The 19,613-nt window shown below is 34.0% G+C and overlaps 1 protein-coding gene across 1 annotated transcript; it reads left to right on the top strand.

Annotated features, from left to right (window-relative positions):
- Positions 1 to 11,751: 11,751 nt before the first annotated feature.
- LOC129741415 (uncharacterized) lies at positions 11,752 to 18,000 on the top strand. The gene has a single exon (XM_055733138.1). It carries the CDS (start codon positions 11,752 to 11,754, stop codon positions 17,998 to 18,000), a length of 6,249 nt encoding a protein of 2,082 aa, XP_055589113.1.
- Positions 18,001 to 19,613: the final 1,613 nt, after the last annotated feature.

Consider the following 19,613-nt stretch of genomic DNA (forward strand, 5'->3'; position numbering starts at 1 on the left):
CAGAGAGGCGCTAGATTGGAATCCTGAAGGTCATCGAAGAAGAGGCAGACCCAGAAATTCGTGGCGGCGAAGCCTAGCCGCTGAAATCCGAACTGTCGACGAGAATCTTGACTGGGACCAGGTGAAGACGCTGGCTCCGGATCGTCAACAGTGGAGGTCTTTTACCACGGCCCTATGCACCGGAGGATCGGCGCGGGATCATTAAGTAAGTAAGTAAGTGTTAAATTTCTATTAGTCCATTTTGATTTTCTTTTCAGTCAAAATGTCTGTAAGTATTGGTGTGTTTTCGGTCTTCGGCTGCTCTCGGGTGTGTTCGGCTGCTAGGCGCGTATTGAATACACAGCGGCGCATATTCGCAACACAGATTTGTTCTGTGGCTTTGAATATGGTTTTTAAAAATCATGTTTTTGAAGAAACTATAGCAATTTGAGTAATGAAAAACTATAGGAATTTGAAGAAAACACTTTTCTTCAACGATTACACCCATTTTTAACACAATTTGTACGTGGAATACATAGAAAATCAGCGATTCGCTTAGGTGGCGCATAATAGGGCATGTTCCCCTACAAAGTTTCTTTATTAACCCTCAATTCCAAATTCTGCCTTGAAACATTTTCAACTGATTTAACAAAAATTTTACCATGTACTGAAGTAAATATTCTGAATTTGGAATATCATTATGACATATGGTAATTCTCATATTATTTTTATCAAAAAAAAAAAAAAAAATACGAGCTCATAGCTGATTTGCTAATATCATTGAGTGATATTCTTAACATGAATAGTTCTATAATTTTAATCTCATCTTTATCTAGATCCAATTCCTTGAGATTTTGAAGTCTTGTGGTGTTTCTTTAGCTACTGAAATTCAATTTCATGTTTTTTTCTGAATTTTGAGAACTCAGGATCTTTGTTTAAGGTAGGGGAGATTGGGGTATCGTGGGCCATGGGGAAACGTAGGCCACTTTTAATATCTCAAATGTGTGTTAAGATAAAAATCTCGAACCAACTGTCATCGTCGTCTATTTGCGTGAACATATATTTCTATATGTTGTTGACTTAAATACGCATCATATGTTTCTTTTATTTATCAAGCTAAAAAAAGTTAGAAAAAATTACTTTCATAATTAAATATACACCCGCTAATTGCGTCGATGGGGAACCTAAAGTTCATAACGAAAATATGCTCATACCATATCATATACCATACCAAACCATATCATTATAAATTTAAATTTTATCTTTTAAAATAAAGAAGTTATGTAACAACGAAAAAAAAGTGGCTCATGATTCCCCACTCTCCCATACTAAACTCATTTGGATTCCTTATCTGATTTGTTCATTGATAACTGATTCTGTGTTTTAAACATTTCATCTCTATTTTGATTATTTTTTCAATTGATTATTTTTGCACTTTTACCCCTTGGGCTTTAAGTGCATCGAAGTAAACTTTTGTCACATGTAAAATAACACTTAGATAACCATTTTGTTAACTGATGATAATTATATTCATAAACCAAATCATAGCGGTTTTTTTTTGATAAAAGCTATAAAATTGAAATTTACATGTGGTGCAATTTCTGCTTTTGTACTGATTGTAACTTTGAATCTCTTTTTATTAAATTCGATTCATATTTTGTTTCTCATAACTTGTTTTGAAATTATGATTTAGATTTGAGACACTGAATTGTGGTTCTGAATATAACCTGATTTTTAGACTTGAATTCTAGAACTCTTATATCTGTATCTCCATAGAATTTGAATTGAATTATATTGTTTATTTTTTGAATTTAATATTCAATGTTTTCAAACTTCATGATACTTCCCAATTGACATGAAGTATATATTTTTCGATGAAACACAAACCAGATGATCAATGATAAAATGAAAACCATATAAAATATCTTTCTGGTCATAACTAAAGATTTAGATTTTTAGATTTTAGATGGTGATAAGGGAAGGTTGCCAGATTTTTTTCTTCAGGTATCCGGGCCGAACAAATCTAGGCAATTTTATATAAAAACCTGGCAAAATCCGTTCATTTGATTTCAAAATTGTCGACCAAAAATCCAGAAAATAATTGGGGTAAATTTTGTCGAAACCCAGAAATCAGTCAATAAAAACCGAGAAAATAAAATTTTTCATCAAAACTCATCGACAGATTTTAAATCGTATTTTTGTCTTCAATTAAGCCTTCTATGACTTTTTTCATAAAACTTGCTTAAAAATCATGTTTTGGAGGTTTTTTTTTGTTTGATTTGCCAAATAAAGTGAATAAATCCGGGCAAAATCCTGTCGTTTTTTCAATGAAATCTGAGCAACCGAGCCGGGACGGACTGTTCCCAAATTTTGTATAAAATATCCCGGCAAACCCGGAGAAAACCGGGAAATCTGGCAACCTTATGATAAGAGTATTAAAAAAATGAGAATAAAATTTTGCATTTCTTAGCTCAAATCAGAGCTTACATTTTTAAAAAAAATTCTAAACTTCTCAGCGATGTTTGCACGTGATTAATCAACAATTTTTATTTAAAGGTACCAGAAACTATCTTCAAAAGATTTTTTACATTTAAGGATTTCTTTTCAAAACTAAGGAAAACAGCATTTTAGTGTTGTTTTAATGATTGATTTGGAAGATTTTTGTTTCCTGAACTCGATTTTTTTTTTCAAATTCTTACTATCACATTTAGTTTTGATGATATGGAAATTTAAATTGTGTGGGATTTAAGTTAAATCAATCAATGATGACTGATTATCTACACTAGTTAACAAAATTTAAAAAAAAATCGTGAACTCCATCGGCTGCCCAAATTTTTATTGTAAAATCGGGAGATGAATCCGAAAATGAAATTCAAAAAAATCTCAGTAGAACATTTTTTGAGTTATGCCTTAGATTTTAAATTTTGGAAAAATGAAAAAGTACATGTACTTATATCCGAATGTTTGGACTGCATAACAATATTTTGAAATATCACTTTTGTATATTGAAAGTGAGCAGATTTTCTATCGATTATTTGAACATCATTTTTGCGTATGACCAACAGTTTTGTTGATATTAGTAAAGTTGTGAAAGAAAAAATATTTAAAAATTAATTATGAAAATTTTGTTTTATCGACAGCTTTAGACTCAACGGTAACATTTTAAAAATCTAATTTCCAATGGACCGTAAATGTCAATTTAGAACAAAGATTGGAAGTTGTTATTCTTAAAAATCGGTTGATACTTGACGAAGTTATGGTTATTTTACCAACGCAGTAGTATTTGAATTTTTGAACAATTTAACGACCCGCAGTGTGCTAATCTTAATATGGAAAAAAATTGAACATGATCAATCTGACTGGCTCAAGTAAAAATTGATCGTTAGCTTACCAGAAAGTCATATGCCAAATTTCAGTAAGATCTGACCATGGGTACGGGTTTCTTTAGCCTTAAGCGTGAATGGGATTTAAAGTCATTTTGCTCGAGAAGAACTGTCATATATCCTAATAATGTTGCCGTAAGACGCAATGCCACGTCAAAATTGCAACCAACAACCTTGGCAAGACTTGGCTTGGCTGAAACGATCGACGAAAAAATGCCTTAGCTTTTGGCTCCCTCCTCTTAACGAATTAGGGACTACTCTCCCTCCTTATGCATCTACATTCCTTAGAGCATCTGTATTCGTGGTCTATTCTTGGGTCTAATTTATACAAGAATTGAACCAAAGAAATTAGATCCGATCCAATGAAAAAACTGGCAACTGCACTCGTGTTCCATTAACTGTCAAACGGTTTAGAACTGCGTCAAATTGGATCGAAATCTCATCAGTTTTGGATCAATCCTTATACCAGCTCTAAAAAAAGTTGAGTTGAAACTGGTATAATGGATCACCAGTGCGGTTGCACGGGTCGAAATTGGGGTCTAACCCGGCTGTTTGGATCACGGATACAGGTGTCCTTACAACTGTAAGTATGAGAGGTCCCAACTCAAGGAAAAAAAAATCAACTTTGAAAAAAAAGGAACAACAACAAAGACGGATAAATAGTTGCACTTGGTGATTTCACCTTCGAAATAAATTCATACTTTCCTTTACATCCAGGGTTATAGAAAAAAAAACGATGGCGTCGGAAGGAGTTTAAACATACATAAAATGAATTTATATGAATTCGAAACTGCAATTTTGGTTTCGAATCATGCTTCATATTTAAAATATGGAATTAAAAGACGAATTCCAACTTTTGTCATCGATACAAAGTTCAATTTTAAAAATTTGATTTTTTGATTATTTATGTTAAATTTGATCAGTCACGAAGAAAGAAACTTGTTCAATTTTTATCGTGTAACTCCAAAAAACGATCATCGGTATTTGAACAAGTGGCAGCTGCATATGTTTCCGTTATTCAAATTGACTTGAACTAACTTGGAAGAAAATTAATTGCTTGCCTCTGAGAACGAATAAAAATAAACTCTAGCATTCTTCACCGGAAGTCATTCTGCGGAAAGCAGGAAACCAACGAGAAAACTAAAAGTACTGTGCTACTAATTGTTCTATTTCTCAATTCAATTAATTTAATTACGTAGTTGTCTGTAGAGAGCACCCGGGAACACAACGAGAACTGCTGCAAAGTGGTGGAAACAAATTGAAGAGTATAAAAAGAAAATCTTTTTGCTATGCTTCCGTCGAGGGAAATTTATATTGCTGTGGGTTTTGACTTACAAATTGAGATGTTTTTTGTTTTGAGATTCTTTTTTGTTCGAACCAAACTGTTTTCAAGTGTAAATGAGAACCGTTTGTTGAAACGCTTAAAATGGAACTAAAACAACGAGCAGAATCAATGGCTCGAAATTGAAAACAATCTCGAAGTGTTGATCTAAAATTTTCCAATTCAAGTCATTCATAAATTTTCAACTTTTATTTCTAAAGTGCCATCATTAATAAATGGAGAACTGAATCAAGAAAACTCATTTCTCTCGCCAGTCTCCATTCCCAAATTGAAACATTCGAAATAACAAATAGCTTCCTTCAATCGATCGAATTGATGATGGTGCTGCTGATACCGATGCCGGGGGAAAATTGAATCCTGAAAGCTCCTGAAAGCGCGACAATTCAACAAATCCTCACCAGGTAGAACAATTGGCAATCAATCACGGTGAATTGTAGCCGGAGAATCGAGTCATAAATAACTTACAACCCTCGCCGGAGCCGATTAGTTTTCCCTTAGACGCATTTCATCGGAAACGAGACGGACTCCCGGACCTGAATGACGGTAGTGACCCAAATTTTCGCGAGTCCCTCGCCAGGTGCTCAGGTTTAAAATTAAAGCCGTAATGGGTGAAATTGTAGAGTAGAGAGCTAGAAGTTTATGGTTTCATCAAATTGATTAAAACTATTTATCGAAACGAAATGTTATAAAAAAAATCCTGAGAAGATTTAATAATTGAGATCCTGACCAAACAAAAAATCCTAAAAAAATTTCAACAAAAGTTGTTTTTAATTCAGTAACTTACTGAAAAGCAGAAAAAAAAATATTTTAAAACCAGAATCAGAGTTCTAATCTTGAGCTCTTTTGAGTTAAAGTTTTTTGTGCATAAGCTATATAAGACATTTTTAAAGTTTTTGTCATTTTTGTCATTTTTGTCATTTTTGTCATTTTTGTCATTTTTGTCATTTTTGTCATTTTTGTCATTTTTGTCATTTTTGTCATTTTTGTCATTTTTGTCATTTTTGTCATTTTTGTCATTTTTGTCATTTTTGTCATTTTTGTCATTTTTGTCATTTTTGTCATTTTTGTCATTTTTGTCATATTTGTCATTTTTGTCATTTTTGTCATTTTTGTCATTTTTGTCATTTTTGTCATTTTTGTCATTTTTGTCATTTTTGTCATTTTTGTCATTTTTGTCATTTTTGTCATTTTTGTCATTTTTGTCATTTTTGTCATTTTTGTCATTTTTGTCATTTTTGTCATTTTTGTCATTTTTGTCATTTTTGTCATTTTTGTCATTTTTGTCATTTTTGTCATTTTTGTCATTTTTGTCATTTTTGTCATTTTTGTCATTTTTGTCATTTTTGTCATTTTTGTCATTTTTGTCATTTTTGTCATTTTTGTCATTTTTGTCATTTTTGTCATTTTTGTCATTTTTGTCATTTTTGTCATTTTTGTCATTTTTGTCATTTTTGTCATTTTTGTCATTTTTGTCATTTTTGTCATTTTTGTCATTTTTGTCATTTTTGTCATTTTTGTCATTTTTGTCATTTTTGTCATTTTTGTCATTTTTGTCATTTTTGTCATTTTTGTCATTTTTGTCATTTTTGTCATTTTTGTCATTTTTGTCATTTTTGTCATTTTTGTCATTTTTGTCATTTTTGTCATTTTTGTCATTTTTGTCATTTTTGTCATTTTTGTCATTTTTGTCATTTTTGTCATTTTTGTCATTTTTGTCATTTTTGTCATTTTTGTCATTTTTGTCATTTTTGTCATTTTTGTCATTTTTGTCATTTTTGTCATTTTTGTCATTTTTGTCATTTTTGTCATTTTTGTCATTTTTGTCATTTTTGTCATTTTTGTCATTTTTGTCATTTTTGTCATTTTTGTCATTTTTGTCATTTTTGTCATTTTTGTCATTTTTGTCATTTTTGTCATTTTTGTCATTTTTGTCATTTTTGTCATTTTTGTCATTTTTGTCATTTTTGTCATTTTTGTCATTTTTGTCATTTTTGTCATTTTTGTCATTTTTGTCATTTTTGTCATTTTTGTCATTTTTGTCATTTTTGTCATTTTTGTCATTTTTGTCATTTTTGTCATTTTTGTCATTTTTGTCATTTTTGTCATTTTTGTCATTTTTGTCATTTTTGTCATTTTTGTCATTTTTGTCATTTTTGTCATTTTTGTCATTTTTGTCATTTTTGTCATTTTTGTCATTTTTGTCATTTTTGTCATTTTTGTCATTTTTGTCATTTTTGTCATTTTTGTCATTTTTGTCATTTTTGTCATTTTTGTCATTTTTGTCATTTTTGTCATTTTTGTCATTTTTGTCATTTTTGTCATTTTTGTCATTTTTGTCATTTTTGTCATTTTTGTCATTTTTGTCATTTTTGTCATTTTTGTCATTTTTGTCATTTTTGTCATTTTTGTCATTTTTGTCATTTTTGTCATTTTTGTCATTTTTGTCATTTTTGTCATTTTTGTCATTTTTGTCATTTTTGTCATTTTTGTCATTTTTGTCATTTTTGTCATTTTTGTCATTTTTGTCATTTTTGTCATTTTTGTCATTTTTGTCATTTTTGTCATTTTTGTCATTTTTGTCATTTTTGTCATTTTTGTCATTTTTGTCATTTTTGTCATTTTTGTCATTTTTGTCATTTTTGTCATTTTTGTCATTTTTGTCATTTTTGTCATTTTTGTCATTTTTGTCATTTTTGTCATTTTTGTCATTTTTGTCATTTTTGTCATTTTTGTCATTTTTGTCATTTTTGTCATTTTTGTCATTTTTGTCATTTTTGTCATTTTTGTCATTTTTGTCATTTTTGTCATTTTTGTCATTTTTGTCATTTTTGTCATTTTTGTCATTTTTGTCATTTTTGTCATTTTTGTCATTTTTGTCATTTTTGTCATTTTTGTCATTTTTGTCATTTTTGTCATTTTTGTCATTTTTGTCATTTTTGTCATTTTTGTCATTTTTGTCATTTTTGTCATTTTTGTCATTTTTGTCATTTTTGTCATTTTTGTCATTTTTGTCATTTTTGTCATTTTTGTCATTTTTGTCATTTTTGTCATTTTTGTCATTTTTGTCATTTTTGTCATTTTTGTCATTTTTGTCATTTTTGTCATTTTTGTCATTTTTGTCATTTTTGTCATTTTTGTCATTTTTGTCATTTTTGTCATTTTTGTCATTTTTGTCATTTTTGTCATTTTTGTCATTTTTGTCATTTTTGTCATTTTTGTCATTTTTGTCATTTTTGTCATTTTTGTCATTTTTGTCATTTTTGTCATTTTTGTCATTTTTGTCATTTTTGTCATTTTTGTCATTTTTGTCATTTTTGTCATTTTTGTCATTTTTGTCATTTTTGTCATTTTTGTCATTTTTGTCATTTTTGTCATTTTTGTCATTTTTGTCATTTTTGTCATTTTTGTCATTTTTGTCATTTTTGTCATTTTTGTCATTTTTGTCATTTTTGTCATTTTTGTCATTTTTGTCATTTTTGTCATTTTTGTCATTTTTGTCATTTTTGTCATTTTTGTCATTTTTGTCATTTTTGTCATTTTTGTCATTTTTGTCATTTTTGTCATTTTTGTCATTTTTGTCATTTTTGTCATTTTTGTCATTTTTGTCATTTTTGTCATTTTTGTCATTTTTGTCATTTTTGTCATTTTTGTCATTTTTGTCATTTTTGTCATTTTTGTCATTTTTGTCATTTTTGTCATTTTTGTCATTTTTGTCATTTTTGTCATTTTTGTCATTTTTGTCATTTTTGTCATTTTTGTCATTTTTGTCATTTTTGTCATTTTTGTCATTTTTGTCATTTTTGTCATTTTTGTCATTTTTGTCATTTTTGTCATTTTTGTCATTTTTGTCATTTTTGTCATTTTTGTCATTTTTGTCATTTTTGTCATTTTTGTCATTTTTGTCATTTTTGTCATTTTTGTCATTTTTGTCATTTTTGTCATTTTTGTCATTTTTGTCATTTTTGTCATTTTTGTCATTTTTGTCATTTTTGTCATTTTTGTCATTTTTGTCATTTTTGTCATTTTTGTCATTTTTGTCATTTTTGTCATTTTTGTCATTTTTGTCATTTTTGTCATTTTTGTCATTTTTGTCATTTTTGTCATTTTTGTCATTTTTGTCATTTTTGTCATTTTTGTCATTTTTGTCATTTTTGTCATTTTTGTCATTTTTGTCATTTTTGTCATTTTTGTCATTTTTGTCATTTTTGTCATTTTTGTCATTTTTGTCATTTTTGTCATTTTTGTCATTTTTGTCATTTTTGTCATTTTTGTCATTTTTGTCATTTTTGTCATTTTTGTCATTTTTGTCATTTTTGTCATTTTTGTCATTTTTGTCATTTTTGTCATTTTTGTCATTTTTGTCATTTTTGTCATTTTTGTCATTTTTGTCATTTTTGTCATTTTTGTCATTTTTGTCATTTTTGTCATTTTTGTCATTTTTGTCATTTTTGTCATTTTTGTCATTTTTGTCATTTTTGTCATTTTTGTCATTTTTGTCATTTTTGTCATTTTTGTCATTTTTGTCATTTTTGTCATTTTTGTCATTTTTGTCATTTTTGTCATTTTTGTCATTTTTGTCATTTTTGTCATTTTTGTCATTTTTGTCATTTTTGTCATTTTTGTCATTTTTGTCATTTTTGTCATTTTTGTCATTTTTGTCATTTTTGTCATTTTTGTCATTTTTGTCATTTTTGTCATTTTTGTCATTTTTGTCATTTTTGTCATTTTTGTCATTTTTGTCATTTTTGTCATTTTTGTCATTTTTGTCATTTTTGTCATTTTTGTCATTTTTGTCATTTTTGTCATTTTTGTCATTTTTGTCATTTTTGTCATTTTTGTCATTTTTGTCATTTTTGTCATTTTTGTCATTTTTGTCATTTTTGTCATTTTTGTCATTTTTGTCATTTTTGTCATTTTTGTCATTTTTGTCATTTTTGTCATTTTTGTCATTTTTGTCATTTTTGTCATTTTTGTCATTTTTGTCATTTTTGTCATTTTTGTCATTTTTGTCATTTTTGTCATTTTTGTCATTTTTGTCATTTTTGTCATTTTTGTCATTTTTGTCATTTTTGTCATTTTTGTCATTTTTGTCATTTTTGTCATTTTTGTCATTTTTGTCATTTTTGTCATTTTTGTCATTTTTGTCATTTTTGTCATTTTTGTCATTTTTGTCATTTTTGTCATTTTTGTCATTTTTGTCATTTTTGTCATTTTTGTCATTTTTGTCATTTTTGTCATTTTTGTCATTTTTGTCATTTTTGTCATTTTTGTCATTTTTGTCATTTTTGTCATTTTTGTCATTTTTGTCATTTTTGTCATTTTTGTCATTTTTGTCATTTTTGTCATTTTTGTCATTTTTGTCATTTTTGTCATTTTTGTCATTTTTGTCATTTTTGTCATTTTTGTCATTTTTGTCATTTTTGTCATTTTTGTCATTTTTGTCATTTTTGTCATTTTTGTCATTTTTGTCATTTTGTCATTTTTGTCATTTTTGTCATTTTTGTCATTTTTGTCATTTTTGTCATTTTTGTCATTTTTGTCATTTTTGTCATTTTTGTCATTTTTGTCATTTTTGTCATTTTTGTCATTTTTGTCATTTTTGTCATTTTTGTCATTTTTGTCATTTTTGTCATTTTTGTCATTTTTGTCATTTTTGTCATTTTTTGTCATTTTTGTCATTTTTGTCATTTTTGTCATTTTTGTCATTTTTGTCATTTTTGTCATTTTTGTCATTTTTGTCATTTTTGTCATTTTTGTCATTTTTGTCATTTTTGTCATTTTTGTCATTTTTGTCATTTTTGTCATTTTTGTCATTTTTGTCATTTTTGTCATTTTTGTCATTTTTGTCATTTTTGTCATTTTTGTCATTTTTGTCATTTTTGTCATTTTTGTCATTTTTGTCATTTTTGTCATTTTTGTCATTTTTGTCATTTTTGTCATTTTTGTCATTTTTGTCATTTTTGTCATTTTTGTCATTTTTGTCATTTTTGTCATTTTTGTCATTTTTGTCATTTTTGTCATTTTTGTCATTTTTGTCATTTTTGTCATTTTTGTCATTTTTGTCATTTTTGTCATTTTTGTCATTTTTGTCATTTTTGTCATTTTTGTCATTTTTGTCATTTTTGTCATTTTTGTCATTTTTGTCATTTTTGTCATTTTTGTCATTTTTGTCATTTTTGTCATTTTTGTCATTTTTGTCATTTTTGTCATTTTTGTCATTTTTGTCATTTTTGTCATTTTTGTCATTTTTGTCATTTTTGTCATTTTTGTCATTTTTGTCATTTTTGTCATTTTTGTCATTTTCGTCATTTTTGTCATTTTTGTCATTTTTGTCATTTTTGTCATTTTTGTCATTTTCGTCATTTTTGTCATTTTTGTCATTTTTGTCATTTTTGTCATTTTTGTCATTGTTATTTCTAGCAAGCTGGCACCCCGGTCAGAAACTGATGACATGTGTCAGAATATCTAAAGGTACCCGACTTTGGCCAACCCTGTTCGTAGGAAGAAGCATTAAAAACCCACGCGTTAAAAAATTGCATTTCAATCCGACTGTGAGTTAGACTTAAATTATTGTATTCGGTTTTCTCGAAAGTTATTGAAATAAGTGCGTTAAGCTGAAGTAAGTTGTCTAGAACCTAAAAGAAAGGTAAATTTATTAAAATATTTATTTGGATAGGCCGCCTGGAGAAATCCTCGTAACACCTGAAAAGAAAAGTAAGGTTAGAAAACACCGGAAGTTGAAACCTGGAAAGAAAGAAAAGGTTAATATTAAAACAGTTAATAATTTAAACAATGGTTAAACGAAATTAATTACTTAGGTCACAATAGCTCGTAGCTAGCAGAAAACAAGGTCAAACTTAAAGCAGGAAGAGCGTTCGAACGTAAAAGGAAACTGATAAGTAAGATTATAGATAACTAATCATTAAACAAAAGCTAATAATTGTCCTTTCACAGTTTTGAAGCTCAATTCAATAAAATTGGATTCGCTATCGAAACGGTCGCCTTATTTTACGCTCCCTCGCCGCAACAAACTTCAAAATTATCATGATGTCCGGCAGGAATGAAAAAACTCCTTCACATTTCGAAGAGGAGGAAGAATCTAACTGTGCCACGTGTACTAGACCGGATTCTGAAGAGGACATGGTTCAATGTGATGCCTGTGATGCTTGGCATCATTATACATGCGCTGGAGTGGATTCGACCGTGACCAGTTTACCGTGGATATGTAGCAAATGTATGGATGATAAGGATGATGATGCCGCCTCGGTCCATAGTCACACCAGTTCGATTCTTTCCGTGAGCCTAAGTCAAATGATGGATAAACAGCAACTCGAACGAGAAAGGGCGGATTTGGAACTACAACGTCGACACTTGGGGGAACAACAAAAGCTGTTGCTGAGCGTCGCTGCAGGAAACACGTCGAGTCACATTTTACCTCGGGGAATGCCTAATCGAACCGGTACTACCATTCCTGGAATAGAATTTCCCAGCATCGATCCAAAAGAAACATACATCGAACCAGCTACGGTACACCCTGCGATTTCGCCGTATGCAGGTATTATTGATCAAGCAACGAATCATCGAACTTCATCACAACCGGAAATGGCCACATCCTTCGTAGACCTCTCAAAATCACCTCAACTCACGGCGCCCGCAGCGGTTTGGAGCCAACAACCACCTACATCACGTAGCGTAAACAACCACCACGTAGCTTTACATGCTTTGAAGGCCAGTGTGGAGAGATGTGAGGCTAGCGACAAATTATCTCCGGGCCAGCTACTCGAGCTCCAACGCCAACTCGACCATTGCCGTCAACTGCTATCCGTAACCAATCCGGTTGTAGGTGATGAACAGTCGGATGCACGAAAGCAAACTGGTACGATCCCGAAGACGTCTCGGATTCTACCCACAGTATCGGAAGAATATCGTTTTCCTGAGCCAAGCAACACACCACACGAACGCGAGGATTATTCTGGGCCAGTTAAGCAGTCGGTAAGCCAGAATGTATTACCACTGGTGAGTAATACAACAACTAAGGAGCCCTCAGAATTAACAAACCACTCCACGACCATTTCATCCCGAAAGCAGCTGCGAAATTACGCGCGCTCGGAGAATATTCCTCATTACCGTGATCAGTTGCAAGACATGAACGCACACACGACCTATATGAATAATTTGACTTCTCTTTCAAACCAAGTCAATCTCGATTATGTACAACAGCCGCGATTTTCCACCGCGCGTTTGTATGATCCCCAAGAACAATCTCATAACCCTCGTCAATCAAATCACTCAGTGAATCCCTCCCAAGTTCTCCAACAACCAACACAACAACAAATAGTAGCGCGACAGTCCCTGGGAAGAGACCTTCCCCGCTTTTCCGGTGATCCAACAGAATGGCCCATCTTCATCTCCAACTACGAATTCACGACGGATGCTTGCGGTTTCTCCAACGCAGAAAATATGTTGCGGCTACAGCGGTGTTTATCGGGTGCAGCGCTCGAGTCAGTACGCAGTCAGCTGATACTACCAGCAGGAGTACCGCAGGTTATAGAAAGGTTACGAAGACGGTATGGACGCCCGGAACTACTTATCAACGGGCTATTGAAGAAGGTACGTGAAATCCCAGCATTAAAGAATGAGCGATTGGAAGGCATAATTAAGTTCGGGGACGCAGTGCTTACACTGTGCGCCCACATCGAGGCAGCGAATGAGCACACTCATCTCTTCAACCCATCTTTACTGCAACAATTAGTTTTGAAACTTCCTGATAACTACCAGATGATGTGGGCTAGATATAGACGGGGACTCAGCAACGTGAATCTTCAAACTTTTAACGAATTCATGGACATAATCGTAGAGGATGCATCAAGCATCGTAGATTTGGAACCGGATTCATCGACGCGTGCTAACGGACGAGAGCGGGCAAAATCTAAAGCCTTTATCAACGCACACGCCGAAGAAAGGTTTGATGCGCAAGCATCGAAGGCACCGAAGGAATCGATCAGACAATATGTTTGTGGACACTGCGATCAGCTTGGACATAGGATTGTCGAATGTAGAGCTTTCAAAGCGTTGAGTGTCGACGATAGATGGCGTAGTATAAGAGACAAAGAACTGTGTCAAAATTGTTTGTACAATCACGGACGTCGATCGTGTCGATTACGCCAAAGCTGTGATATCGAGAATTGCCAATACCGCCACCATCGTTTACTTCACCCTACGAAGTGTCAGTCTACTCAAGTTGATGTTGCCGAAAATCACTTTCATCGAGATTTTACCATGTCATCATTGTTTAGAATCATACCCGTTAAATTGTTTGGAAATCTCGGCTGCATTGAAACTTTCGCTTTCCTGGACGAAGGATCTGATCTCACATTAGTGGAAGAAGAACTCGCGAACGAATTAGGAGTCAAGGGCGACTTCCAACCTCTCTGCCTTAAATGGACGGGCAATACCCCCCGCGTTGAGGCAAACTCTCAGCGAATTTCCCTGCACATATCGGGAGCAAATCAAGACAGGCGATATCCATTAGAGAACGCTCGCACTGTAAACTGTTTGAACCTTCCTTGCCAATCCTTCCAGTTGAAAGATGTGTCTGAAAAGTATACCTACCTGAAAGGCGTTCCGATTTCTAGCTATACCAATGCCGAGCCGCGGATTCTTATTGGTATTGACAATTTAAGATTGGCACTTCCGCTCAAGGTAAAGGAGGGCGACAGCAACGGGCCAGTGGCGGTAAAGACCAGATTAGGTTGGTGTGTCTATGGGCCCCGTCTGAGCCCCAATGAAGAAGCGCACAGCTATCATATTAATAAATGTACTTGTGAAACGGATCTGGGAGAAACAGTCCAAAGGTTTTTTACGTTGGAAGCGTCTGGAACGTCAACCGTACCCGTTCCCATATCAGCGGACGAGCAACGGGCCCTAACCTTACTTGAATCTACAACTAAGCGAATTGGTAACTACTTTGAAACAGGCCTGCTGTTTAAAGATGATTACGTGGAGTTTCCTAATAGCTACCCAATGGCCGAAAACAGATTAGCTTGCCTCGAGAGGCGTATGCAACGCGATCCTGGACTTAGAGGAAATCTACATCAACAAATTCGAGAATACGAACGCAAAGGCTACGCACACATTGCTACAAAGACTGAACTCGAAGCAGCTGACCCCAGGAAGACGTGGTATCTACCAATCGGGGTAGTGATTAACCCTAAGAAACCCGGAAAGATCCGGATGATATGGGATGCCGCCGCAAAAACAGATGGTATCTCGTTGAATAGCGTTCTTCTAAAGGGTCCCGATCAGCTGGTATCCCTGCCCGGCGTCTTATTTCGTTTTCGTCAATATATGGTGGCAGTTACGTCCGACATTCAGGAGATGTTCCACCAAATTCGCATCAGACAGGAAGACAAACATTCGCAGAGATTTTTGTGGCGCGCAAATCCTTCAGACAAGCCCAGTATATACTTGATGGACGTTGCTACGTTTGGTAGCACCTGCTCACCTGCCTCAGCGCAGTTTGTCAAAAACAGAAATGCGGAAATACATGCTCAGTTATACCCAGAACCGGCTCAAGCGATTATTCGTGACCATTACGTAGACGATTATTTGGCCAGTTTTGAATCGGAAGAGGAGGCATTGCGAGTTGCGCGAGATGTCCGAACAGTTCATTGTAATGGAGGTTTCAAGTTACACAACTGGCGATCGAATGGAGTGGCAGTGTTACGTGGCTTAGGAGAAGAGGAGACGGAATCAGCAAAACGTCTTGACCTATCGGAAGCAGGGCAAACGGAGCGAGTACTTGGCATGTTGTGGAATCCTTCGGATGACCTGCTGTGTTTTTCGACTCAAATGAGCGACGAGATGCAGAAACTAATCATTACGGCTACACGACCAACAAAAAGACAAGTTCTCCGTTGTGTAATGACTTTATTTGATCCCATGGGTTTATTGTCCCCATTCATTATCCACGGCAAAGTACTCATACAAGAGTTATGGCGAGAAGGTACAGGTTGGGACGAGCAAATAGGCGAAGACGTTCATAAAAGATGGCAAAAGTGGATCAAGATGTTGGAGTTTATATCAAAGATTAGGATTCCCCGATGCTATTTTCACCTGGCGTCACGAGAGACCTATACCAACACGCAGATGCACGTATTCGTTGACGCTAGTGAAATAGCCTATTCATGTGCGGTATATTTGAGCACAAAAGGCGAAGAAGGACCTTCAAAATGTTGCCTTGTTGCGGCGAAATCCAAGGTGGCTCCATTGAAACCCTGGTCTATTCCTAGACTGGAACTGCAAGGATGCGTTTTGGGAGTTCGTTGGGCGAAATTTGTACGAGAAAATCACGACGTTCCAATTGTGAAGACGGTTTTTTGGACAGACTCCAGAACAGCGCTGGCTTGGATCAAAGCAGATCCCCGAAACTACCGACAGTTTGTTGCATTTAGAGTGAGTGAGATCCTAGAACATACTACGGCCAGCGACTGGCGCTGGGTCCCATCAAAATCCAATCCAGCAGACGAAGCTACGAAATGGGGAAGTGGCCCATACTTCAATCCAGAGAGCATATGGTTTAACGGCCCAGAATTCCTTTTGTATCCTGAATCACAATGGCCGCAACCGACCGAATCCGTCACTTCTACGTCAGAAGAAATCCGAAATTCCAGTCTTCACCACCGTGTTGTAGAACCCGTTTTAGGCTTCAACCGCTTCGCTTCATGGGGTCGCCTAAATAGGGTAACTGCATATGTACGGAGATACCTGCAAAACTTTTTCAAAGGATCGAACCTCACTGGACCGTTACAACAACAAGAACTACAACTGGCTGCAGAAGCTATTTTTAAAATTGTTCAAAAGGATTCGTTCCCGGACGAAATAATCGCGCTTGAAAATAAGGAAAACAACAAACATGGTCAAAGAGCTATTGAGAAACGCAGTTCCATTTACAAACTGATGCCATTCCTAGATGAAAGAGGATTGTTAAGAGAACGAGGTCGCATCGACGCAGTTAGAAATGTTCCGTACGACACCCGACACCCAATTATCCTTCCAAAAAACCATCCTGTTACTGATTTGATAATTCTAGACTGTCATAAACTTTATAGACACAGAAACAATGAAACTGTAGTTAACGAATTACGCCAACTTTACAGTATTCCAACACTACGTGCCTTGGTAAAGAAGGCCGCTAGAAACTGCCAGATTTGTAGAATCCGCTTGGCGCGTCCGAGAATCCCAGTGATGGCACCGTTACCCCCAGCACGTCTTGCACACCACGAGCGAGCTTTCACATACACGGGGTTAGACTATTTTGGACCGCTTTTGGTGAAACTCGGAAGAGCCAGAGTCAAAAGGTGGATTGCTTTATTTACGTGCTTGACCGTTCGCGCAGTTCACCTCGAAGTCGCCTACACACTATCTACAGAATCCTGCATCTCATGCGTTCGACGCTTCGTGGGTCGACGTGGATCTCCGGTGGAATTCTTTACCGATAATGGAACTAATTTCCAAGGAGCTGATCGTGTTTTACGTGGGCAAATAAGCCAGGGACTGTCAGCTACATTCACCAATGCGAACACAAAATGGAACTTTAATCCACCAGGAGCACCGCATATGGGTGGCGCCTGGGAGCGCTTGGTACAATCCGTAAAAGCTGCTATGGCAGATGCTTATGTCGAGGGGAAACTTGATGACGAGGGGTTACAGACGTTGGTCGTGGAGTCAGAAAGTATGATAAACAAAAGGCCTCTGACCTATTTACCTCTTGAATCTGAAGAATCCGAGGCGCTGACGCCAAACCACTTTCTTCTTCTGAATTCCAATGGGACCAAATCACCTAGAGAAAGTGTTCACAATTGGTCTACCGAAAAACAAGAATCATATCGTAAACTGCTTGGGAATTCGTGGCTTGTAATTCAAGCTAAACTCAACGTGTTTTGGCAACGGTGGTTGGTTGAGTATCTACCAATTATAAGGCGACAATCGAAGTGGTTCGATGAGGCCAAGCCTCTCGAAGAAGGAGACTTAGTAATGGTTGCCGACGCAGCAAAGATCGGAAACTGGGAGCGAGGTCGGATCATTGAAGTACTGCGGCATCCCGACGGACGGTCGAGGAGAGCTGTGGTCCAAATCGGAAAAAATAAGTTCATACGTCCTGTATCCCGGATGGCCCTGCTTGATGTGGTGAAACGTGAAGCTCCGGATGAATCCAGACTACACCAGGGGGAGGTTGTTATTTCTAGCAAGCTGGCACCCCGGTCAGAAACTGATGACATGTGTCAGAATATCTAAAGGTACCCGACTTTGGCCAACCCTGTTCGTAGGAAGAAGCATTAAAAACCCACGCGTTAAAAAATTGCATTTCAATCCGACTGTGAGTTAGACTTAAATTATTGTATTCGGTTTTCTCGAAAGTTATTTAAATAAGTGCGTTAAGCTGAAGTAAGTTGTCTAGAACCTAAAAGAAAGGTAAATTTATTAAAATATTTATTTGGATAGGCCGCCTGGAGAAATCCTCGTAACACCTGAAAAGAAAAGTAAGGTTAGAAAACACCGGAAGTTGAAACCTGGAAAGAAAGAAAAGGTTAATATTAAAACAGTTAATAATTTAAACAATGGTTAAACGAAATTAATTACTTAGGTCACAATAGCTCGTAGCTAGCAGAAAACAAGGTCAAACTTAAAGCAGGAAGAGCGTTCGAACGTAAAAGGAAACTGATAAGTAAGATTATAGATAACTAATTATTAAACAAAAGCTAATAATTGTCCTTTTACAGTTTTGAAGCTCAATTCAATAAAATTGGATTCGCTATCGAAACGGTCGCCTTATTTTACGCTCCCTCGCCGCAACAGTCATTTTTGTCATTTTTGTCATTTTTGTCATTTTTGTCATTTTTGTCAGTTTTGTCATTTTTGTCATTTTTGTCATTTTTGTCATTTTTGTCATTTTTGTCATTTTTGTCATTTTTGTCATTTTTGTCATTTTTGTCATTTTTGTCATTTTTGTCATTTTTGTCATTTTTGTCATTTTTGTCATTTTTGTCATTTTTGTCATTTTTGTCATTTTTGTCATTTTTGTCATTTTTGTCATTTTTGTCATTTTTGTCATTTTTGTCATTTTTGTCATTTTTGTCATTTTTGTCATTTTTGTCATTTTTGTCATTTTTGTCATTTTTATCATTTTTGTCATTTTTGTCATTTTTGTCATTTTTGTCATTTTTGTCATTTTTGTCATTTTTGTCATTTTTGTCATTTTTGTCATTTTTGTCATTTTTGTCATTTTTGTCATTTTTGTCATTTTTGTCATTTTTGTCATTTTTGTCATTTTTGTCATTTTTGTCATTTTTGTCATTTTTGTCATTTTTGTCATTTTTGTCATTTTTGTCATTTTTGTCATTTTTGTCATTTTTGTCATTTTTGTCATTTTTGTCATTTTTGTCATTTTTGTCATTTTTGTGATTTTTGTGATTTTTGTCATTTTTAACATTTTTTTTCCAATGCAAAAAAAAACTTTATTTAATCAAAATTTTAGAGCAGATTTTCTGCGAATCGAATTGATAAAACTGAAGGACATCTTTTTATTTTGTACTCATTTTCTTCACTTGATCACTTTTTTTTTTAATTAAAATATCATAATAGTGTTGATTAATCTTTTAGTATTACTTAAATCAGGAGTCAATATTTTTACTGAAAAGTTTTTGAAGAGTCATTTTAAATTGCAATATGTGTTTACTTAACTGCTTAAAACGATGAACAACCTGTATGGACATTTCCCCTTTCAATTGTTGTTACAAAAAATGTGAACAACATTTTCAGATTTGCATTCCAAAGTGCCTTAATTTTCCGATTCACTAAAAAGCACACATTTACAAAAAAGAAAGGATTCACTAAATTTCAATCAATTG

This window comes from Uranotaenia lowii, chromosome 2 (genome assembly GCF_029784155.1).
Source record: "Uranotaenia lowii strain MFRU-FL chromosome 2, ASM2978415v1, whole genome shotgun sequence".
In the NCBI taxonomy this organism is placed as follows: domain Eukaryota; kingdom Metazoa; phylum Arthropoda; class Insecta; order Diptera; family Culicidae; genus Uranotaenia; species Uranotaenia lowii.

What these genes read in the sequence shown, in the direction of transcription:
- LOC129741415 (XM_055733138.1), top strand. Translation starts at nt 11,752, where the DNA reads ATGTCCGGCAGGAATGAAAAAACTCCTTCACATTTCGAAGAGGAGGAA.